The sequence below is a fragment of the Anopheles coustani genome, chromosome 2 (genome assembly GCF_943734705.1).
Source record: "Anopheles coustani chromosome 2, idAnoCousDA_361_x.2, whole genome shotgun sequence".
In the NCBI taxonomy this organism is placed as follows: domain Eukaryota; kingdom Metazoa; phylum Arthropoda; class Insecta; order Diptera; family Culicidae; genus Anopheles; species Anopheles coustani.
In genome coordinates this window covers 45141000-45166979 of record NC_071289.1, presented here as the reverse complement: position 1 = coordinate 45166979, position 25980 = coordinate 45141000, and the positions used below count along the sequence as shown (strand labels likewise).

At 40.9% G+C, this 25980-nt stretch overlaps 1 protein-coding gene across 1 annotated transcript; it reads left to right on the top strand.

The window, feature by feature from the left end:
- The first annotated feature begins 817 nt into the window (after positions 1-817).
- LOC131264447 (uncharacterized) lies at positions 818-25940 on the top strand. Its single transcript, XM_058266748.1, has 12 exons — positions 818-879; positions 19500-19690; positions 20340-20467; positions 21392-21481; positions 21563-21772; positions 21848-22035; positions 22109-22215; positions 22291-22481; positions 22585-22785; positions 23839-25144; positions 25278-25433; positions 25912-25940. The coding sequence occupies exons 1-12, from the start codon at positions 818-820 to the stop codon at positions 25938-25940; spliced, it is 2859 nt and encodes a 952-aa protein (XP_058122731.1).
- The last annotated feature ends 40 nt before the right edge of the window (positions 25941-25980 follow it).

Here is a 25980-nt window from a genome sequence, read left to right as displayed (position 1 = left end):
TCGTATGGTTCATTTCGTTGAAAGCAATGGTGAGCGGAAGAGAGGGCGGGAGGAGGAGAAGAGTTGGCATGAGGGTGCAGGTGGGCGGAAAGGCCCCTGGTAGGAAATGGTGAGGGGGGTGGGGGGATTCGGATAGCCTGTCCAAAGTACGAGTCCAAGCCTTGGACTTTGGGCTGCGGAAAACGCGATGTTGTAGAATCGTCTGTAGTTTTGCCCTTTTTCACTTCTCCCCACGTCAATAATCAAGAACGAATCGCGTGACTTCGCGTTGTAGCTCGCTGGTGCCGCCAGAGTGACGGTAATTTTACTTCTACCCAAAAGAATCTTCAGGCATCGTCGGTCGGGCTCCATTTTTGTTCTCTGAAAATTGTATTTCAGCGCTGTGGCGCTTTTTGTAAATTCACCATGAGCTACATAAATTAGCCCTTATATTCACCCTAGCCAGGGTCCTTAAAACCTCAAACTACCTTATCAGAGCATTCAAATGTATGAATGAGTGTTAAATTTTCAAGTATTCGCAATAAAGAAGGAATCTGTTCAGAGCAAATTGGTTGGCGTGAAAAATTCAGTGTTAAGAAAACAAAACAATACTATTACAAATACGCCGTAAAGGGGTGTGCAGTGAGGAAATAGACAAAAGAGTAATATTATCACTACCTAAAGTCGATAAAGAGTGTTGTGTGAAGAGTGAAACTGAAGCATAATCTCAAAGTGTTTGTATGCCTAATTGAAATTCAGTCATTTCGGAAGGAGTAGAATTTTTAGTGATACCTTGATACCTTTAATTTATCCATCGTGCAACGTGACGATCTCAGGAATGAAAATGAGTCAGCTCGGAACAGTCTATGCGACCAAACGGAGGCGTCGTAATGGTAAAAGGTACGTACAATTCACACAGATTTTACACCGAGAGTCTCTAAGTATTCACCAGTCTCCGTACTTCTTTCGCACTAAACACTACCACTTTCATGACATTGGATGCGTAAACTACAACAATCGATAAACTTGCCATTTTTGAAACTATTATACCTTACGTTGCGCTAAGCCGACTTTTAGAGTGCTTTCGAAAAACAAAAAACCTCAAATCGAAATTAAATATTTTGGATTTTTCTACACCACATATACATACGAACTACGGCACGAAATCTTACCCAAGAATACCGGCAATTATTGGCTGTTTGAACGTACACCCTATTTTGGGGTAACAATTTTCGTTGCCCCAAAATTGATGATCTTTTATGCAAATGTTCCAGCAACCGTACTGGCTGCTGGCCTTCCGCATTTTGTTATTTTTTGTGATTTTCCTTCACTTCAATATTCTAATTTTTATTTTCGCTCTCCGGTATTCCTTCAGCCTTAACGAACGGTGTGCAAATCAGTGAAAACAGTTTAACTATTATTCTGAAGTCTTGGAGACGTGACGACGAGCAGGGTTGTGTAGTGCCGAACACCAATGCCTCTGCCGTGTTATTATTGGTTGCCTGCAACCCAATAATAATCATCCCATAAAACGGCTCAAAAAGTTCATTGGTAAACAGTAATTATTAATTTGGATTTGAATTTGAAATACAACTTAAAAATACAACAACCAGCTGATCAATGGAAATAAGTTCACTGATTGCAAAAGAACAGAACAACTGGTTCGGTAATGGTGAAGTTCTACATTTACTTATTTCTAGAATCAGCGGTATTGTAATCTTACTATATACCAGCATAATAAAATAGCAGTGCTGTTGTACATTTGTTCGGTTAACCGTTAACATGTTAACCGGGTTTGGTCGAAACCGTCTTTTCTTTGTTAACTGCAATAAATGTTGTCCACTTTATTAGCTTCCAAATGAAGCGACCATATATGGTGAACTATTCATTGTTTTTAATAATAGTGGTGACTAGCAAAAAACAAACTTTTCTATTAACTTCCAGCGCTAGAATGAAAATTAAATTCACACTGCAATAATGTACAAATCCGGCAATATGTATATTGAGGAGCGTGTAACAGCTCCGCTTAGGAAAGACCCACTTTAATTTTTTGTATGTACCTACTTCTATATCAACTATATAGAAGTAATGAAGAATTTTAAAAATGTATGAGGTGGCTGACATGTTCTTATACAAAAACAGAAGCCACTATTCCAGTCGACCCTTGAAAAAAAACTCCTCAAGTGTAACCGTTTGAGCCTCACTAGTGAAATCAAAATATTTTTCTATAAATAATATTTATTGAAAACAAACTACGTACGAAATCGTTAGTTTAAATTGATTAAATTACAGAAAATAATGCCAACAACTTACTTTACCATTATTTTTCATAATACCATAATTTATTTTCTTTCATTTTCTTTATATACAGTGGCAGGTATTCAAAGTTGGACTTTCTTAAAATATTATTTTCTTTTTTTCTAAAATTGATAACGGTACGAAACTTTACAGGCTACTTTTCCTCTATATTGATAGTAGGCTTTATATTGTTAAAATATTTTATCGGCGGGAATGATGAAGGAAGAATCGGCAAAAAACTGAAGGAAGAATACAAGGACAACAAATTTTTGTTTAAAGCCTTCGTTTGAAATAATTTAAGAAAATGCAAGAAAAGGCTACTAAGTAGTGACAAATGACATCTCAAATTACAATTACAAACGAATAATAAAAAAATCCTTTGTGATTTCCATGGTGTCCGACAATGAATGCCTGATTTAAACTAAAGACTTGTTTCACTCATCTCCTATATTTTTTCCTTATGAAGTTCTTTTGGATATTCGTAAAGAAGAAAATATTGAAGAAGCCCCTAGTGAAGTTTCGTGTCGCTAGCAACTCGGAGGATGAAGATAACGTAACTTAAAACAATACGATTGTCCGATTTTTGAGCGTCCGACTGATTTTTGAGCGTTTTTGATTGCCTGCCACTGTAGTTACGAGTAATTTTTCTAAAGATTTAGAAGTTTAGCTCTTAATGATTTTATTGGTTCGGTTTTACACTCAAACAAACATCTACTAGCGTACTACACCAGTGTGTAGTAGTTTGTCTTATATATGTTAAAAATAAACAGTTTCCAGCATCACTAAAATCTATAAATCTACAAAACCTGTCGTAATATCTCAAACGAACTGCTCTTCGCTGTAGAAAATTCAGGAAACATTTGTTTTTTCAAACATAAACTTCAAACACCTAGCATAGAAGGCTTTTCTGCCTCGTGCCATTGGTAGGGATGTTGGTGTGACTCACAAAAATTAAACTTGCTTCAACTGCACACCCAATGCAACTTTCGAACATCGATGTAATGCAGATGCCCATCCAGAATATCGGGTTCATCTTAAAACAACAGCAATAAACTGACCCCGGCGCGTTGTTGTAAGCAAGCATTCATATTTGAAGATACAAAGTACACGAGAGATGAATGCCTTCGCTTTGACCAAGCTCTTGCTCGAAGCCCCGCGGGCTGATGGTCCGGCACACCGTGGTTAGAGCGATTAATAGAAGCTGATAATTCACCACCAGTCAGAAAAGCCGTTTCTTTAAGCACTCGTGTCTTGCATCAAACCGCGTCAGTCCGAAGGAGGCGAAGAATGAAGCAAATATTTTGTTTATTCTGATCCATCTACCGCGCTGTAATACCGCCCAAAAAACAAATGGGTGACGGCACTAGCACCCTTGATTTTTTTCTTTGTTGTACCACCACTGAGAAGTAATACTAATTTGTAACGGAATTATGTCAATACACAGTGTACACAACTTTTGAAATAGTTGCAGAGCGAATCTAACAAGCTGCCATTTTATGCATATGTAGCCTTGTGATTGATATGTAACCTTGTGAATGCGCTCATCGGTGGAAGCGAAAAGCGACTATGACCTGCCATTATCCTGAAAGGGTCATCTGCGTTTAGGGGTTCGCAAACAGTGCGATTTATCGCACTCGAACCTGACATCCAGGTTCGGTTGTTTTATTGGTTTTCGAAGATTGCGTCTCCGATCATTTGTTGACCGGAGCGCCGGCTTATTTGGCTGATTATCATAATTGGAATCTAGTGAAATGCAGCGTGCCTCCAACGTGCGCCGCAGGATTGCAAACCGTTCGCCCGTGGTTATCAGTTTTCCGCGTTGTTTGCGAGAAACAAAAAAAAGGAACAACAAATGGCAAACCTAAAGTGCGTGAAAGCAATTCTCCCGAAGAGTTCCGTACGATCGCTATTGGCGGATAAAGAGCTTCCCTTTTGGAAACCGTAGACCCCGTTTCCGACAACCTGCCCAGGGTCGTCTGACCGACCTGCCGCTGGAGGAACAGCGTGCCGGTAACGCACCCACTCCGGCACCTTGGATCCGACCGACACGTCCCTTTTTTCTTACCTTAGGGCCCTCATTGATCGCGATCGATAACCGGTTTTGAGACCTGAACCGTTTTATATTTTTTCACCGGTTTTTGTTGTGTCTGAAGTTAGTGAGCCGTTTTTCGGTTTTTGTTTTTCCTTCACGCCACCTCTTGCTAGGCCACTTTACACTGCTGCAAAAGAAAATTTAACGGTGGGAGAAAAATAAATATTGATCATGTGATGTCCTTCTGGTCGCAAGCGCAAGGAATCCAGTTCGCGTTGGGAAAAGTAAACACCGAATTGAAAACTCAATTTATAATCCCCACATCGAACATATTTTGTATGCACCACCAAGAAGGGGTTAATCATGCTTGCTTTGGAGCATTACACGTTGGTTAAATGAACCGTTCGTAAGATAAATGTACAGTCGAACATGGACACAGTAGAATCCAAGGGACGCGTGATACAATTTATCCGTATCTGTTATCCGTATTTTGAGTATTATTAGATATTTCAAATTGTACTCTTTGTAAATGCAATCAGCCTTTATAAATGATTAAGCGACTATTTTATACAGCAGCCTTTTCAAATAATTTAAAGAACTTATAGCGCTGATAGTTTATGCTGTAAAGGTTTGTCGTTAAGGCCTTAAATAAAATTGTTTTTTCGTGCTGAACATTCGTTTTGTCGCGACGACTTGACGACGATATCAGCATTTCCATTCAATATAAAAGCAACTCAAACTTTCAATGTAATCTTTTTGGAAAAGGAGAAAAAAAACTTTTTTAGCAATACCTAAAAAAATGCCAGAGTAAGTCAGAGGTGGAAGGGTACCGGGGCTGTTTTTGGAATATAGGAAATAAATAATAAATTTCAGTGTTTACACTACATTGAAATTTCATCATTTTTACATTAACTCAAGACGAAAGTTATGGCATTCTTGCCCTCACTTCGAGCTTCAAAAGGAGTATTTATCATCAAGTACTAGTCTCACAGAACTTTAAAATTTTCTACAAAGCGTTTGGATTGTAAAATAATTGCTTTATTTTCGATTTGTTTCTATTTGGCTAGTCAGAAACTGATCATACGACTGAGGTTTGCTATCTAACCGCATCGGTTATCATCACACCATACGGTTTTATCGGAGGGCAAAGTGTTAAGTCAAATAAGCTCCCAAAAACGACAAATGGTTTAATATTGTAATCATTACATTGTAATCATATTATATGTTTACGTATCTTCGTCACGAAAAAAAAACAAATACGTATTTTATTCATTATATGTGATAGGTTGGGAAATGTATAGCAAATAAACTTCATTGCATGATAAGTTACTAAATAAAAGGATTTTGGGATGCAACATGTTCTAATTTATGGGATTAGTTACATGTATTCAAGCTACGGATGTTTTCCCATTCTATGGAAACATGGGCTAGATTGTTCTTCCAATTTGGGATCTCCCTTTACGCAGATCCACACTGGGCAGGTTCGACTGTAATACCAATCAATTGAATTGTTCTGCTGAAGCATGGCTCTCGAGGCTATTTGAGTCGTTTTTTTCGCAGCCCCAATCACGAGCATGCGTTTGCTCCATGAGTATTGAGAAGAAAACACCTTCCCCTGGTAGAAAAGAGATGCAATGGAGAAAATTTGAACGACATAAAATCTCTCTTAACGATTCAATTCAACAATCTATTTCAAGAAGCAAACTTTGCCAGAGCTTAAATGGCCAAATACCAACAGGATCTGACCTGCAGAGGCAAAGATTTTATTTCTTTGCTTGAAACAGGACACCAATAAGATCATCCCTCGTTGCCTTGCCCCGCGCTCGACTGGAATGCATGTAAAGTGTTAAAATAATTTGTTATTTAACTTCAAACACCACCACTTGAACCTTGAATCTTCAAGTTGTACCATGTACAGCAAGCAGTAACTTAAAGAAAACAAAAACATATCAACACCGAACATACTGCAGTGGTTCCGGTGCATCTCAGACTCCACGCATGCCACCGAATCCGAATCGTTGCGCATTTCGATCACATTTTTTGGCTATCTCTCTCCCAAGCGCCAAATTAACAAACCTTTTGCGATTTCGGGTGATTCTTTTCTCCGCCGTCGCCAATAATTTGCAATCCGAGGCATTCCTCACCCCGCATCCATGCGATCACTCGGGGCAAGACGGTGGGGGTCCGGGTTGGCGATCGTTCGAAAAACGAGAAGAAAATATAATATTCGTCTTCGCTCCCCAATTGGAAGGAACCCAATTCGCAGCTTGAAGAGCCTACACACTACTGGAACAAAATGTTACTAAACACAAACCCGTTTATCATGAACACCGGGATACCGCGGTGCAAAAGGGATGTTGTTTGTTTAATTCTCTGTCCTCCCACAGAGCTCCTCCCTCTTCCCTTCTCTTCGTGGGATTCTTCGAGGTGCATTCGCGAAGCTGTGCTGCAACTGTGTTCTCGTTTGCATTTTTGATTCACCGTTCCTCGCGGGTTTCTCCTTGCCGGATCCCTAGCCGGTCGAGGATTCATTATAATTTGTTTATTTGTTCTTGGTGCCATTGTATCTGCTGTTCCGGCTACCTTTTGTATCGCCATGTCCATGCTGCCCTCCTCTCCGATGGAGCCGTTTTGATTGTTTCGTTAACATAAATTAAACTACTACTGTGCAGACACACAGGCCCAATGCCCCACGCCGCGAGACGAAGTGCTACACTATTTCGGGCATTGCGGTTTGCTAATTTTTTTCGTTTTATGTTCTTTGTTATTCTTCTATCGATGCTGGAATTGAGAGTTGCTATTTTTCCGTCAGGAAAATCAATGAAATTATTGGTTTTCTTTGGAATTTTGACGTTTTCGATGTTCACAGATTTTTTCATAAACACGCGGTGAAATGAAGCGTGTAATATCGAATGTTTCGTTTTTTGTATGATAACTATTGTGGGTGTACAACGTTTTTGAAATAATTTTCCAAAAGCTAAAACAGCCGAAAACATTGTTAGAGTACACAAAGTGTGTTTAGTTCTTTTTTTTAACGGCAAAGAGCAAAAAGAACTCAATGATGATGTATGATAAAATAATAACCTCAAGCGCTCAACATAAAACTAAACAACGCATAACACCGATGTTGGTAAAAAGGACACATCCTAAATTTGTTAGGTGTGGTAGGATCCTTTGTGGATTGGACGCTTAATGATCCTAAATTTCATGTATCCACTTTTAGCGCACGCGTACTTCGAAGCGTATTCTCACACTACATGTACATTCAAACACAAGCATGCATAGGGTTTACTAGCTTGACGCCCCGGCGTTGCTCGGTGACAAAGGGATTGAGAAAAGTATTATGGTTTTGACTAATACTTGAAAGATATGTTTGAATTTAATAGCTACTATACCGACGTATTTAAAATGTTTGATATTTCATCAATTTCCCCTTGATGTATAAACCTTAGTGTAACTATGTTGGATACACCTTGACATTTGTTTACATGCTTGTTTTGTCTGTGTAAGTAAAACTGAGTTTAAATTGTAAAATTTAGATTATTTTATTAAAAAATAATGATCAAACAAACCTTCAACAACATCTGCAGTACTTAAACTTAATGTGTGAAAGGTTTCAGAAGCGACGATTGGTTGAGTCTTTAATGTACATAGAACTCCATACATAAAAAAAAGCTAAAATATGTAGTAGATAACATTTTTTCTTTATTTTATGTTACGGTTTGCATTATAAATTTCATGCTTTGTGTCCTATACACTTAATAAGAGGATCTTCCCCCCCCCCCACCCCACCCCCCCCCCCCTCTCTCGCTCTCTCTCTTTCTCCCTCTCTCTCTCTCTCTCTCTCTCTCTCTCTCTCTCTCTCTCTCTCTCTATCTCTCTGTCTTTCTTTCTTTTTTTTTCTCTCTCTCTCTCGCATTCAAATACAAATTTGATACAAAATTACGAAACAAGGCTATTCACAATTCGCTGTAGCAACCACAGCAATCCTGGGGAGACCAAATCGATTGGAAAAAAAGAAACCCGGTTTTTCGAAACGGTCTTACATTTTGGGAAAAGAAAATGATAAAAAAACGGCGCCGATCTCGGGCACTAAGAGTTCGATTGATTAGACATATCAACGAAACACTGGATTGATAATGCATCGTTCAACATGGTTCCAAAAATGCACCAAATCCGTGTTCGATATGCACGGGCAAGCTTCTCAGCTGACCCAAATCACTTTTGCCGTGTATTTTCTAATACTCGAAATGCACGAACAATTCTTCGAAAGGGCACCAATACAAAGAAGTAAAAACGACTTAAAAACAAGCACATATGACACAGTTTTCGACACAAAACACTATCACCGAAACAATCACAACACAATCAGAAAAAAAACTTCTCACTGAAGGTCAGTTCCTGAAGTAAAAGTTGCTGGGCCGGCTCAGACAAAAACCACACACAGGCCTCTAAGAAACACAATTAGAAAATTTCCTAAACAATCCACAGCCAATTTTGCGGAGGCTGGACCGTTAACTTACAGATTCTACGACTGTCTGCCTACAGAGCCTATCGTCTACGTTTTTCTGTAATTTGATCGCGATGGCAATCAGCTCGCTTGAGTAAAACGAAAGGATACTTAGATAGCGAAATTCATAAAACGAATATTCGAAAAAGTAGTGTTTGAAACGATCAGATAAGTGTGATATTTTCAGGGTGATGTCCTTACTTGAGCAAGGATACTTAAAATTATGGAAAACCTCAACTTTATATAGAAACTCACCGAACACTAATCCTATTACATCGTATTTTAAAATTTAACGGTTTTCAAATTGAAATGGTGAAAAGAGCTCAATTGCACAGCTCCAGTCACGGGAATTTCAAATCGCGTTCAATTGAAAGAAAGAAAGTATTTGGTAGGCACTTTGAATCAAATATATGTAATGTTTTAAATTAAGTTGGTTTGTTATGGAACAGTGGGACAACCATTCAGTCCCTATGGCTTGATTAGTACCATTTTATTAACGGGATTCACAGGAGAACATCATATTTCTCACGTGATTTTAAAGTTGGTCACATTTTTCCTTGAAATGACTGTACATAATTTTTTTAAAAACAAAGTTAGGCACGGTATTTAAACTATGCGATGGCCTGCAGATTTATCTTTCTCATACCGCATATAGAACATGGGCGAAATCAGTAGGAATCGAAAACATATCTTTCGTTGAAAGAAAGAGGTCTCATACTTCATTGAAATGGCGGGGTGACGAAATTTTAATCGTTTTACAACACGTTCCTTAGACCAAGCACCTAATGCCATGGCATAAGCCATTAGGCTGTATTATAAGACCGGGATGCAAAAATGCAAATAATGGGTATTGGCCCTGTTTTTTTCTTTGACTGAATTTCACGTTATGATAGTCAGGAAATTATTGTATCCGGGCAATGTAAAACACATCCCTCAGATAAAATCTTCAGTGAGTTCAACCATTCTTCTGTTTGGCCCGATAAATGTTTCATTACCATTCAGCCATGAGCATATCATAAGGCAGCCATTGAGCCGGGATTTGGATTAGCCTCTCACAGTTTGATACAGGTTCAAACTTCTAACTGGGCTGAGGCTTTGATTTACTGAATTTTCCACAATTTTACTAGATTCTGATGCCAATTCTTTCATCAACATGTGCCCGTGTAACCGGGCCTTTTTACCTAGTTGATTACTAAAAATGAGGCTGGATGAATACCTAGAATAGTTGCAAACTGCCTTGATTCAATAATTTTGGTAACATAAATGACCTTGGGCAAAGCTTATTACAACATATGCGCATTATTCCCTAGCATCGTTGTTTTGCAAGCAAGACTGTGGCAGACATGGCTTAGGCCAGACCAACAAGGCGCTTAGCAGAGGTAACCTTGCGGTTCAAGTTGATCGTTTTATTTCTGACTTTCCTAATCGTATGATTCCTGATATGTGAACGATTTGAACCGAGCCGAGCCAATTTTCTTTTACTTTAATATAACGGTAGGGTAGCGGAACCAATAGTGGCGAAGTTAGTATGTAACTAACAGTATGATGTAATTTATAAGGGTCAAGAACACAATATTTCACATACACAGCTTTTCTTCTGCAAAACATCTATTTTCGCCGTAAAACATGGTTGTTGGTTGTTCCTATAATGGTGGTATCATGTACCTATAGTGGTGGTAGTACAGAAAACTTGGAAAAACTGAGTATATTTTGACTGTAACTTATTTTTGAAACATATTTCAGGACAGAACGCCAAAATTATTCATATACCAATGCATTGTTTTTTATACACCAATGCATTGGCCTCATAGACCTCTCATATACCAATGCATTTTGCAGTTATTTAAAGCCTTAAGGAAACCTGGTGGTATACCTGATAAATTCTTAAGAAATCCAGCATATTAGCACAAACTGTTCGGAAAATATTAATTTTGGGGCATTAATTTATTACGGAATGGCAAGGTGTAACTTTTGAACACGTCGTAGAAGATCAAAGAACATTTCACACGAACAAATATCTCCATAGTATTTAATGCGTCGTAGAGCTAGGCTTTTATTCCACTACTACCACGATTGGTACTAGCAACACTATGGGAGCACTTACCCTAGGGGTATGCGTTTATAAGCGTGGTTTTTCCGCGAGAAGAAATTTAGCTACAATATGTATAGAGGAATCTATTGGCAGAACAGAGTAAAAGTTTGCAATCTATCATTAATCGATGTAAACTCTTTGTGATAAAAATAAAAATTAAAACTCCTTTTCCGTAGGATGTCTATTGGCATTTGGATTTATTGTTACATATTTATAATTTCGTTTGCACCAGTTCTGTCGATCTGTCGGATCCAATTTCTATACTACATAGTACAATAAATGAAAATCAATTTTAAAAATATGTCATCCAGTCATTGCAAACATTCTTCAGCGAGCAGATGTGTCGATGAGACAAATGGTAGCTTTCATAGAAAAAACATGTGTGATATTGCGGACAAAGACGACAAGAATGAAAATATTAAATATTTTCTAACGGGTCGGAAATCAACTGGCGGTCTCTGATTTGCCGATCGCTGGTCATACTGTTATTTCTGTGTTTTTTTCTAATTTGTACGGGATAGACTTTAATAGTTATCTTAATTGTTCTGAATCTGTGCGATAATGTATTTACTTTTGATGTTACATTATTTTTTGTCCTTCAATACGTATTGAAACTTGTGAGTTCGATACTTCCCTTTAGATGTTTTTCAAAAGAATCAGAATTGAAAACTTGAATTTTACAACCCGAGACATTTATTTAGATATGTGGCAATATGATTTTCAATTAGTGGAAAATATATTAACCTTTCCTCAATATGTAAAGCTGAAACATACCTTATCACCTAATCTGCTGCAAGTCTTGGGAATAGTCGGAAGTAAAATCAATCATCAAATTATATTACATTTTACTTCATACAAAATGCTGCAAACTCATTGCGTATTCCTCGAGACAAATAATTACTTGCCAACATAATCAATAAAAATCATCGACAAATTCATCAAACTTTCATCGACTTTCGCATCGCAGCTACCTAGTTCGCTTACTGTATGATCCGCCTCTGTTTCTTGTTAGTATGATTGATGAAGATCACCAATGAAAGCTGTTGAACTACCGAAACCGAAACCGAACAACTCCTGCAAATTCTTGTTTTGATTTTGACGAAGTATCGGAAAAAAGATATTGAGGGTTGTATGTATTGTTTTTGCACCAAAACCGATTATCGTGTTCTGTTTTGACCCCTCCGCACCACCTCCACTTTAAAGTGCACCTCGGAACACACACACAATCGGGATGCGACACACAAGTTAGGCTCTAATGTTTCCTACTTCACAATTGCGTCGCCACGCGCGAGGCCGTTTGTGTTGTGGATCATTTCACTTTCGTTAGCCTCTTTGTTCGCCTATTACATGCGTGACCACAAGGACCATCATCCTTCCCTCGCAATCCCACGCACAGTTTGTGATTGTAACGTCAACCGGTAATGGATTTCATTTTTCCGTCGATTTAAACGCAATCGGGACGCCGATGTAGGTGCCCTTTTGTCGATTGCACTTCGAAATTCACCTTCGCCATCCGGGATCAGGTCGGTACCGCATCCGGAGCGAGGCGGATATGGGCTGCCTTTGTTCTGGCGAACAGTCCGAGGGGAATAGTCCGAAGGCTCTCGTTTCGATGATAAATTTGTTGGTCCTCCCGATCACGCTCAGTTACCTGCCACCGGCGATGATACCGATACCTCTGTGGCGAGCGGGAAAACAGGGACATGCGTTACCGGAAAAACATATGGAGGGTGCATGGAGTGGAAGACCAAACCAGCTAACAAACCAAAGAGACCTGCGTCGTCAATGAGAATCAAACCACGCCAGGAACATATGCTTCCTGCCGCTTTTCCTGCTGTGAGTTGGACAGTCTCCTGTACTTCTTTTTATTTCGTTTTTGTTTCAGAGCCGAGCCCATGCGCCACCCATGCGCCTTTGCATCACGAAGAGTTATTAAACCGCGCGTGACTCATAACCTTTGTTTTGTGGGCGCCAAACTTGGTTCGGCACTATCAAATGATCTCCATCTCCCCTCCTCTGGTGAAAATGAACACTGAAGCTAGGATCTCCCCGCGATCCACGAGGACGACGGATAGCGAGCCGTGAGTTGACCCATGACCCTCGCTACCTTGTAGCAAAATAAATCGAGGGTAAATAGGCCCCTGTCCGGATAGGTTGAAAACAAAAAATATATAAATGAACAACACCAATATCCCTCCCCCGCCCGTTAGCGGTTGTTTGGCCTACTCGTGGTTTCTTAGCAATAACAACACACATAGTGCCAGTGCGATATCCTTTCCTGTCACCCCCACGTAAGGACCAGGACTAGGATTATTGAGAAGGGGCTGCACCAGGGGCCACAGCCGAAAGCACGTGTAAAAAGGTCTGCCGTCGGTCCGAGCAACCGGCGGTCATTAGAAACGATCGGCCCGGACAGGTATGGGGGCAAGACAAAGGTGCGATTAACCCGCGGTGGCGAAGGATTCGTAGCGAGGTTCACTCACCCCTTAGGTTTGCGCCCCTAACAAAAGAAAAAAAGTGGAAAAAACTATGCAAGATATGTTGGAAAATAAATTCAGCATAATGTCGCCGCGTGCCTTCGAGTTAAGGTTCTCCCTCGGTTCCGAATGACCCGACCATCTGACGAGAAAGTTTGTTTGACTGATCCGCTGTAAAGGATCTGGGGCCAGGATATTCTGCTAATGAAGAGTGGTTTCATATACAATGTGTTACCCGAAAATCGCCGTCCGAAAGCCGCTCGAAGGACGGGACTGATTCCGTAGCCTCGAACCTTGGCGGGGCCAAGATACGGCCCGCTGGTTTCGATCCCACCATCACCGTATCGTCCCGCACCCCCGGATGTGGCTCGATTAACGGTAGGTTATTAATTGATTCCTGCCGAACATAAATATGTTTCCGTCAAAAGGGTATCATATTTTCAGCTTGAGATATCTGACCCGGCACCAATTCGCGAACATGGTCTACCTTTTGGACCTTATTGTCCAACTTCAGATGTTTTCGCTGTTAATAGCGCGACTAATTGCTCGGGGTCGTGTGATCATCGGCCATTAGAATGCATTTCATGATTCGTAAATGTTTATTTATTATCGTATTGATTAGTGCAAGCCCGTGTTAAGCAGAAACACGAATGGCAGCGATGAGAGCATCAGTTTACGTTCTAACCGGTTTGATACTGCATTAGGAATGTTTTATTTGCATGCTAAGGGCGACGGAGATATCATTTTATTTACTTATTGATTTTGTTAATTGATTGTTACATTCCATGTTATCACTGAAGTCGCACGGTGGGTCTTGTGGTAGTTATTTTTAATCAAAAACAAACCCGTTGGTTGATTGAGTTGGTGTATATCGTCACCAGATCACTTCTTACTTGGTTCCATTTCCTTGCTGAGCGTACCATGTTATGTGCAACAAATTGAATTTAGTGCCGGACTTGTGTGACTTTAATCTTCCTATGTCAGTGTTTCGCGAGCGCCTACGTCTCCGTCTCGTCTAAACATTTCTCACGCGTAACCGTTTTTGTAATTTATACTTAAGATGTGTCGCGAAGACCTTTGTGATCCGACGACGATTCAAATAAATAAATAAAATAAAAAATATCATTTGAAATTTCAGAACGTTTCCTTTTTGCATTGCATGTGGTGGTTGAATTTACAACAAAGTTCATTGATTGTAACGACTTCGACATAACTAAGCTCATATTCAAATTTCAATAATCTATGGGCAGCAAAAGTGTATCTACTTGTTTGCTTATTGGATTTTCACGATGATTTTATAAACCAAGTCAAAGCATACAATGTTTTATGATTTTTTGTTTTTTAAATGCATTTTACAGCTATTTCAACGTGTGAATGAAAATGTTTATTAAATGCAGTTAATTTTTTAGTATAAATACGCTAAAGTAACACTCGGTTTGCGTTATCCGTTGCCCGGTGTATACTTTGGGTAGTTGTACCAACAAGGCAACCCCACAATTCGACAGGGGGTTGTTACCCAAATTTATGTACAGACAGAAACTTCTTCTTCTTCTTCTTCTTCTTGGCGTAACGACCTCTTGGTCATGCCTGCCCGTTAAGGGCTTTCGAGACTTGTTTCCCTGTTGTACGTGGATAGTCAGTCCTCTCGTACAGGGGAGGGTTCGGTCTCGGTTGGGATTCGAACCCACGCCGTCGAGGTGGTGAGCCCCGGCGCTCATGGGTCGATTTTCTAACCGGCGCTACCGCTCGGCTGTCGCGGACCCCTACATATGTGTTATATTAGTTAACGTAAAGCACACATTCTAAACGCTTAAACGCTTGATCCAACGTGTAAAAGCAAATGCGTCGAAAAGCGGTGTTTTATTATCGTGAATGTGACGTCTACGTCTATGTCTACGTTTGCACCTTAAATTATAAAAAAAATTAATACAGACGAGAGAATTGGTCCTTTCAATTGGGTTTCTTTTAGTAGCAGCTTTATTCAACAAAAACTCATTTGGCTAATTTTATAATGAGTCACCAGTTTAAGATATTGCATAAAAAGTGCATTTAAACTTTAACGGGTAAGATCATATCATTGCACCGTTGAGCGTTATTACAAAAATATATTTTTGTGAAATTTTTGATGATGAAACCCTACGTAATAAAAAAAGTCCATGCATGAACTATGAAATCGTCTGGCTCATACGTAATACATGTTTTCTACTTCCCTGGAATAACGACTAGGCTCCAGGAAAACAGCACATGAAAGCTTTTGCAAACGACCGAAGCTACACATATCGCATAGCGTGAAATGCAAAAGAGATACCGACCAAGGAGCCGACCTAAAGGCTTACCAAATTCAGAACCTCTAGAAGCAGACAGTTAAAGAATGGCCTAGCAAATGCAGCGTATTCCAAATGGCCCTGCTCAAATGCGCGTATGGCAGCGCAACAATATGCATCGGACCCTTTCAGGTTGCTGGCTAATTAGGGCCCCACCGTGCACCGACTGCAGCACGCAGCAGCTGCGTGAGGTGCAGTTTTACCTTAATAATTATCATTTTGAGCATTTATTCTGCCGTCGAGCTAGTGTCGAGTGATGGCCAACGGTGGTGGTGGTGCAGCCCGATCCAACTGCGTACCCGTTTCGCCCAAATGAACACTTTCTGGACGAATTACACCAATGCCGTTTGGTTGCGAGCATTTGGTTGATCGAACGTCAAAAACAAGGTCGAAGGAAACTGCACATGCCGTTTTGTGCGGGATCTTCCCGAATGACGGAGGAAACGAAGAACGATACGATAACTAGAATGAAATGTTTGGCTACCTTTAACAGAACTAACTGTTTTTAAACAATTGTAATACTAAAAAGCTAATACACGTAACTATTTATTTAATGCCTTATGATATTGAAAATTATACAAGGGTTATTTATAGCTGCAAACCATACAATTTTCCAAAAAACTATTTATGAAAAACTGGTCTTCTTTTCAAATTTCGATTACGAAGCAATGGTTATTCACGTTTAATGATAAAGCCGAGACCAGAAGATATTGCAAAGAAGATAAGGAATCACCTGCTGAAGAAGAGGCAATTTTTGGTGGCTTTGTGAGCAGTAAAAATTCTAATGAAATGCAGGTGTCACATCGATCGATGGCCAATGCTCCCGAAAGCTGCATTTGTAATGGCTACCATAATGCAACTGCGCAAAAGCTTAATGATAGTGTCAACCTGGTGCGTGCTGGATCTTATCGCAAGGCTGTGATGGCACAAAGCGAAGTGATGGGTTTAACTACCAAGCCACTTCCATCTCACTTTCACCGGAAGGGCCGGATTGTGCACATTTCCCCAGAGAACCCAACCTGGGTATCGTGGCGCTCGTGTGCTACTTTAATGAATAAAACATTGTTTTTGTAGCTCAGCGATCGCACGAGCATAACGGATCGTTAATGGAAATGTAATAAGGCTGGTTTTAAATAAAACGTTTTCTCCCACTGCCCAACCCCGCCGTTCCATCGGTAGCATGGACATAGCAAACTGGAAGGCATGCAAAGGCCATGCGAATTATTCACCAAAGCACTTTACCTAGTCTGCTTGTATGAGTAAGTAAAGTTGGTAGTACGTATGCTACAGATATTTAGTAAAACTAACACACAATTAAATGGTGGTTGAATGTCGAAGAAAACATTTTTTTCTTATTTTCTTATGATGAATGATAATTGAGAGTCTACTTATCCGTCTACGGTAATAAGTTGGTATAGAATCCGCAAATAGTTCGAAAAATTATTCAACAACTCAACATTTCCCAAAGAAGTTCATTGAAAAACATTCATTATGTAGTTCATAGAGAATTACCTTTTAATGTTTTAAAAAATACTGGAAACTGAAGCCGCAAAATGGAAGAGATGTGATCGAACAATTTTGCTGTTCTGGACAACAAGTTCTTGACCAATTAGAGTGCAGTAATAAAATCAGCTGCCATAAGTAATAAAAAAAACTTAATGCTATAATGTGCACGGATAATCCACCATCTGAATCGTTTGTTTATAATACACAAACGAATAACACAAACATAAATAATACCACAAATTGTCTTTAAATCGTTATATTTCAGTGATTGCAATTTTAGGTCTATACCCGAGTTAACCCAGGATACGATTACAGCTATGGTTAGCTACAATGAGGAAAATGCTATTTTTTGGTACATCAAGTATAATACGGCCTGGCCATCCAAATGTTTTTAAAAAATGACAATTTACGGTCTATCTATCTCATTACTAATATGAACGAATATGGAACGGAATATTGGATAAAATTTTACCTGATTCAAGTTCAAGTCCATCTGCTGAAGCAGAAGGTGTTATGAAATGAAATAAAATAAGGTCAACAAACGAACGAAACTCGTTCAAATTATAACAGCCTATATCTTATCTCACAACCAAGATTTTCACTCTCGTTTTGGCAAAACGGTTTAACCTTAACCTGATAACATATTTCGAATTGGCTTCCGATTTGTGAGCAGCAAGCAGGATTGATCTGTCACCATTAAGAGAAAGAAAACAACCAAACCGAGAAACCAAACTGCGAAGAGGATAAGAACTAGAAGGATAAGTTTGAATACAGAAACGAGATACACTAAATCAAAGGGCTGGTAAGTGTGGTAGTAAACAAACCCTTTTTGGCAATTAAATTTAAATAAGCCATTCGCCACGAACTGCTTCCATTGTAGGCCTTCGCTGCTGCAGTATTAATCGCCATTTGGCTTATGATTAATTCAACACCTTCGTCGTGGAATGCAGTCCAAATGTCGTCTTCTGAATTACACACCGCAGCCGCGTTGGTCAGATGCAGCCGGAATCGGTTGAATTTAATTTTCCACCTTCCGCCGCAGTCGCATTTCGAGCTGCGGAGTTCCGTTCCGGGATCCCGATTGAAATCCGATAAACGCCTTTTCATTGTAGGCGCGAAGGCAACGAGTGCTGCCTTGCGCTTTGCTTCAATGGACGTGCATTTACGAATGACCCCTATAGATTGCAGCAGCGAATGGGAAAGGAATTTTGTTTCCCCATTAGTCTTAATAAAAGGTGAAGATTTCTTGTGTTCGATTTTGAACTTGCACCCTCAACAATTTTTGCCATCCTACTTTTGTCCCTGTTGGGAACTTTATTCTACGCCAACCACGGTACGACAAGAAGCTGGTCAGATTATACAAACGGGTCGTCTTTTAGGTCCAATAATTTCCATAGAGAGCTTTCAATGAATCGCTTGTAACAATTGGTTCTATTTCAACATGAATATGCGGAAAATTATTCTTTCCTATTGCTTAGCCATGCCCAAACATTTTGTATCGTTTGGGATTGTTATATTTTGTCTTAGAACAAAATAATTAGGCACCTTATCAAATGATTTAAGATGATTTTTCTTACGTGCATGTTATTTCACATATTATTGGCCTTTTTAAAACTCTTTCTTCACCCATAGTTCCATCCGCCGGTCATATTGGAGGAGTGAGCGTCGCTTTGCATTCGAATGGAGAGTTTCCCTAACCTTTAGGTTGCTCTTTCGGTTGATAATTACCCTCATACATCTGTTTACACAAAGTGGCACACATGCTGCCGTACCACAAAAGTTGACCATCCTGTCCTGTCGCTAAAAACAACATACAGCATTCAGACTGCTCTGCCAAATTTGAACAAGAATAAAATAAAAAAGCGATTCAACGATTCAGTTCAGAAGATTCGCAATTCATACGGCCGGGACTGATATATCATGAAAGCGGATTTAACACCTTCACACCTATTTCGTCTCCGAAGTTTACTAAGGAATTCAGGAAGCCCAAAGATGAACAAAAAACATTCGATGCCAAAACCTTTAAAGAATAATAAACGAGTCGTAGTCGAGTTGGACGTTCTCTGCTGTGAAGTTCTGTTTTTTGTTGGGTTTTTTGTTTGTTTGCTTGCTTTACTTTGTACACTGTCTGTCGCTTCTAAGAAGCAAAGCCACAACACTTGGGTGAAACCAGGTACCACCTTCGCAAAGACGAGAATTGTTCCATTTTGTTGTTGTTCGGCCGCGGAATTCTTAGTGAGTGCTTATCTTTATCTGTTTTCCATACCTTTCTCCAATACAGCATTAAGACCACGCCGAAGGAAGGCATCACGAAGAGTAACCCTTCCAAGCGACACCGGGAGCGGTTAAATGCTGAGCTAGACTTGCTGGCTTCGCTGTTGCCTTTCGAGCAAAACATACTGAGTAAATTGGACCGGTTAAGCATCCTGCGGCTGTCGGTTAGCTATCTAAGGATTAAGAGCTATTTTCAAGGTAAGCATTACATTAATATCTATTTAAGTACGTTTTAAATGTTCTTGTTAAGTTATTATACAGTAATTATTTGTTGAAACAAATCGAAGACTACTTACTGATAAAATTATTAATTTAAGATCAACAACATATTTGTACTCCTCATACTGAAGGATACGACTTATATTGAACACAACAAAGCATTTTTAAGTATATGCTAATTTATCCATTACTTCCTGATCCTACCTACATTGTATAAATATTTTATCTGAATAACAATGTTTTTAAAAGGTGATACGCGTTATCTTTTATAAAATATTTAATAGTTGCGTGTGTCCTTATTACACATGAAGGTCATTATAGTGACCCCCCCACACTGTCTGTCATAGCGAGCCCCGGGAATTAAAAAGTGTACTAAAAAGGGACCACTTGAAATTGTGGTTTTTAAACGCGTTTGAAATGAGCGATCGAATGGACTCTTTCATATTTTGCACAAGCAAGTGAAGATTCTCAGCGTGCTATTGTTGTTTGTTTGTTAAACCAAACAATTTTTTCTTTTTTTGTGAATTTTACCAATAGATTTTTAGTCATTATGCGTAAATACATATTAAACAACTATAGCAATAGAAATAAAAAAATCTTTTACATGTACGGCACTTTTTTCCAACAGTTGTGATGCATAAAGATAAAAGCGAGAATGGTTTGCTACCACAATCCGTTTCCGACGAAAGCTATCGAGCACGTGACTTTACATCGTACGATCACAGTTTCATCGTTGATAGCGATATGTTTTTACAGGTAAGTGCTAAGATAAGATTATCTAGTCAATAAAAACATCATTCAAACACAATGGATCCAACAGGCTAGTGTTTTCTTTTAAGAGACGTAAATCTTTTCATTCTAATTTCGTTCAAACTTAACGAACACTATAAACGCTGACCCCTGTCGTCAACTTTCTGTAGCGATCATATTGTGCGACATCACATAGAAAATCGTATGCTTCTGTATTAAGCCGCTGTCTTTGCTGTGACCATTCACAGCTTCATCATTCATACCTTTGCACTTTTCGATCGAGCTCTTAACGAGAAACGGGCACGAATAATTATGATAGCGTTCGAGACGCGAACCACGACGTTTTAACCCGTTTCCAGCGTCGCTTCCGGCGGGACGGGGTTGGTTCGATGCTGTAATTAAAGAAATATCATCTCCAGAAAGGGAAAACTTCAAACCACATGCTGAACAACGGGTTTCTACAGCTCATCATAAATGCCCTTCCCGGTAATCGGTATTTAATAGCATATTCGATTGGAAATTAATTTCTATTGAAGTGCCAACAGTAAGCAACAGATGCCAAACAGCACCAAACACAAAAAAACATGGCTGAACCATCAAGAGCAAATGATTTGACGACATAGTATCATGACGCAGTCCATGTTATGTAGTAGTTTGACGTATATTTGCTGTTGAGTATGTATGTATGTATGTACATACAATAAAAAAAATCAACGAAAAAGCATTTTAAGCTCCAAATTTGGGTACAATTCACAAACTTGTGCCTGTAATCAGATAAAAACTGTATCTGAACTGAACCGTTTCTCCTATGCAGTGTATTAGAGCGCTTAACTTCAATAACCCCTTTCCATTACATTCTCGAACTATTCCCATAATGATCAAATTTTATTTATCGTAAATAATATTCAATGTTTTTTTCGTCTTTCGCAGGCATTAAATGGCTTCATAATGATACTCACCTGTGAAGGCGAAGTGTTCTTCGCCACTCACACGATTGAAAGCTACTTGGGTTTTCATCAGGTAATTTAGTTCGTTCATTTCTGCACTCTTCTGGCTTGTGTTCTGTGATGATTGCCGTTTTCCATCCTCCTAATTCCCCAGTCAGACATCATACACCAATCAGTATATGAGCTGGTACATTCGGAAGATCGCGAGGAGCTACAGAAGCAGCTGCTATGGAACTCCTTTCTACCGGCGGACCTTTCCGGCATACAGCTAACGGAAGCGTTGGTACCGGAAAAGGACAAACTGCTGGAGCGTAGCTTTACCGTGCGATTTCGCTGTTTGCTCGACAACACATCCGGCTTTCTGGTATGAATAATACGATGTCCACCCAGTGCAAGTTTCGACCCTGTGAGTCTTACATTTACGATGTTCCTCCTTCAGCGCCTGGATATACGAGGTCGGGTGAAGGTGTTGCATGGACAGAACAAGAAGAACGAAGAGCCACCGCTGGCACTATTCGCCTTCTGCACCCCGTTTGGACCGCCTAGCTTGCTGGAGATTCCCCCGAAGGAGAACATGTTCAAGTCAAAGCACAAGCTGGACTTTTCACTCGTTTCGATGGATCACAAGTATTACTAGCACCACCTGGACCGTGTGCATACAGTGCGCAGCACTTTATCTCTCATTTGCTTTTTTTTCTAGGGGGAAGAACACACTCGGCTACTCAGACTCCGAGCTGGCCAACATGGGAGGCTACGATCTGGTGCACTATGACGATCTGGCGTACGTGGCAAGCGCTCATCAGGAATGTAAGTTGTTCTAAATACAAGTTTGTCGCATCAATTTCTCCAGGTAACCAAAATTTCGTTGTTCGTTTCTAAAAGTACTGAAAACCGGCGCGTCGGGCATGATAGCGTATCGATATCAGAAAAAGGACGGCGCCTGGCAGTGGCTGCAGACCAGCTCGAGGCTGGTGTACAAGAACTCGAAACCGGACTTTGTGATCTGCACGCATCGGCAGCTGATGGAAGAGGAAGGTCGCGACCTGCTCGGGAAACGAACGATGGACTTTAAAGTAACAAACTGCAGACGTCCTTTTGAGCGTCTGGAAAGGAAAGAGCCGATAGAGTGAACGTTAATACGTATTCTTTTGCCCCTTTTTCGGCCACTTACAACAGGTTAGCTATCTGGATGCAGGCATTTCTTCGACCTACTTCGAGTCGGATCAGCTGATCATAAGTTCGAATAGCACGAGTGCCCCAAGTTCACCAACAACCTCGCAGCAGCGTGCCAATCGGCGCTACAAAACCCAGCTGCGCGATTTTCTCTCAACTTGCCGCCATAAACGAAAACTTCCCAACCAATGCGCAAATGAACCGGTAAGGTGCATTGTTTTGTATGTAAAATTTCCGTACAAAAAATTAGTTTCGAACCTCTTAATCAAATAATGGTCTAAATTGCTCTCTTAGCTTCCTTAATATCAACCATTCTTCGCATATTTTAACCCATCGTTGATTGGACGATCATAATCTTCAACAAAAAGCATAGAGAAGCTTAATTTCATTAACTATTATTACCAACTACTTTTGCTTCTACAAAATCAAAGTAATGTTTCTGCTAGGTTCCGTTCAGCTATCTCCTTCAATCATTAGCTTGAATTTTCAATCATTACTAGAACATATATGCAAAAGTTACGTTTGAAACTGAACCCTTGCCTCGTGTCTACCGAAATAAAGTGTAGTAAAGCTGGATCAAGTTGGTTTCGAATTTCTGTAATTTTGGAGGTCCGCGACAGCCGAGCGGTAGCGCCGGTAAGAAAATTGGCCCATGTGCCCCGAGGCCCACCACCTCGACGCCGTGGGTTCGAATCTCAACCGACACGGAGAGGACTGATTATCCACGTACACATTAAAGTTCTCGTAGGCCCTTATCAGGCAGGCATGACCATGACCAACAACAAGGTCGCTACTCTAAGAAGAAGTAGAAGTAGAGTAGTTCGAATGTACAAAGAACATACCGTCGGAACGCTAACGATACTCTCTGGCTTTGACTAACGGACGGAAAATACAAACGATAGACGATACTCTTTTCACTACATTGTGCATGGTATTGAATGGAATCATTCAGAGAGTATTTCTATCTTTTCCTGTTAGGACAAACCGCTTTCAATGTACAGTTTTACATTTCAACATTAGTTTTCCATTAAAAAAAATCAAGTGTCGTTAGTTTTGGTTATCCAGTATCAACTAATGACTTTCTAATTATTTGTAGTAAAAACTTGATTCAAAGAACATTCAGGGCCAACGTCTAACCAGTACTTGTAATATGTCCTTGGTTTCTCTTCTTTGGTCTTACTGGACTTAAGATTTGAAAATCATTTGGGCATTTATTGATATTGCTTTCTATCACATCCTTTGATTGTGTGCTTTCAGGTATCGCCGAACGTGGCGGTGGTCGACTACATACCCGGTGGACCTCCGGGTACGGCGGCCGCAGCCGCTGCAGTCGCCGCAGCCGCCTACACAAACACCATTAATAGTGTGTACTCGCCAGCCGCACACTTTGCTGGTGCCGGCCCGGACAACGTCTATATGGGCGGCCCGGTCCATTCGCCGAACTTTTATCCGATGCCCGATAACATATTCCACCAGTATCGGCTACAAGGTGTAAGTGGCTACTATCCCGAGTATCATACGAGCACTAGTGCATCCACCTTTGTACCTACTAACGGGCTTATTCCGTACGACAGTTATGGAATCACTAAAGAGGACACCATGCGGTGGCACGAAGGGACAAAAGGCTACGGTACCGGCGGCGATCCAAACCAGTCGCACCCGGCCGGCGGATCGAGTGGCACTGAGAGTGGCGCCGGGGAGTCCACCTATCTGGTCGGCGGCTTCGCCACAGCCCCCAGCGGTGCCGATACAAGCTCTCCGCATGTCCCCAAGAGCTCGTGCCACCAGGGTCAGAGTGCGTCGCCACACTCATCGGAGGAGCTAGTTGATCCGTGCTGCACGGCAGATAACGCCGCACCGACCAAAGACTCGCTAGAGCAGCACTCACACCATGGTGCTCAACATCACGGTCATGCTGCGCACCGGCAGCCCCCCAGCACCCATCACCATCAGCTCGGCCCACAGCATCAGCAGCATCAACAGCAGCCACAACACCAGCACCACCAGCATCAGCAGCAGCATCATCATGCACTACAGCAGCACCACCATCAGGACATGCAACAGATGTTGGCACACCCTCACCAGCACCAGCTGCAGACGCATCAGCTACGCAATGGAGTGGCCGCGGACGACCACAAGCTGGCCTCCGATACCAAATCGCCGTCGTCCTCTTCGCCGTCGCTACGCTGCGAGCCACAGCGCCAAACCGTCCTCATGTGGGGTACGTCCTACAGCAACAGTAGAGATTCGCTAACCACTTCCATACACTGTAACAGTGCTGCCAGCGATAGCGGCGAACCCCTCGCTAACACTAGCCATGACGCACCATCCGCAACCACCTACGACTACATCGATTCCGGTGCTGACTTTAATCTGTTAAGCTTAACCAAACCCGTAACCACTAGCTCCTCCATCGTCATCAGCAATAGTACCAGCAGCAGCACCAGCACGCCAAGTGGCAGTGGTGGCGGTAGCACCAACTCAAGCGCTAACAACTCCTCAGGATCTACTCTTGGAGATCTCTCGTCCACTAACAATTCTAATCAAACGCAGTGCATTCCTTGTGAGCCCTCGGCTGGTGTGGACAAACCGTCGCATCTTGTCACAGCCGACGCCACGAAACGCAGGCAGGCAACGGAAGCGAAACCGATGCGATCGCAAATTTTACTCACCAAAGCCAAATGCCAAAATGCCAGCTCCAGCGATAGCGTTACCTTTGCCGTCAAACACTCCAAGTCCTATGCTAACCGTACTAACCAACATCTTGCGCAACCAGAGCACCAGCAGCAGCAGCGGGACGAGCCGCCACTGGAATCACACTCTCAGATTACACCGACCGGGGTCGTCAGAGAGTCGGACTCGCCCAACTTGTCTTGCTCCACCGATGCAAAATGGTATTGCACGGATGACGCTTAACACACTACTTTTCCGTTCAACACCTAAATCTACTACATGTAGCAGTCGTTTGGCAACTAACCCACGATCCCATTGCATCTTACCTTTGTTTTTGTGATTCTCATTAACCAAATGGTGGGAAAGTTGGTCGTTAGGAAACTCTCAGCTGCTGGTCGCACTTGATCAAAGGTATGCACTCTGGAACAGAAGGAACATCATGTTGTTGGTGGTATTTCATTGCAAGCTTAACAACATGAACCATATTTTCACACAACGTATCAAAGTACCCTTTCTAACCTTTTAAATTTGTTTAATTATGCTGTCATGTTAGTCAGATTCTAGTATGTGAACGTGACATTGTTGGCATGAAATCTAGCATCGTCTTATAATTATAAAAAGAACTACATATTTCTGATGTTCCGTTTTACTCTAAAGACAGTCAAGGTTGCTTTGAATCTCATTAATCTTTCTAGTGCAATTAAAAACAAGTTTTTTAGACTGTTT

Bases quoted from the DNA above. Each gene is read 5' to 3' on its own strand.
- LOC131264447 (XM_058266748.1), top strand. From the start codon at position 818: ATGAAAATGAGTCAGCTCGGAACAGTCTATGCGACCAAACGGAGGCGT. The intron at 21,773-21,847 runs GTATGAATAATA...TTCCTCCTTCAG, and splicing joins ACAACACATCCGGCTTTCTG to CGCCTGGATATACGAGGTCG. The intron at 25,434-25,911 runs GTCGGACTCGCC...TTTACTCTAAAG, and splicing joins CCGACCGGGGTCGTCAGAGA to ACAGTCAAGGTTGCTTTGAA.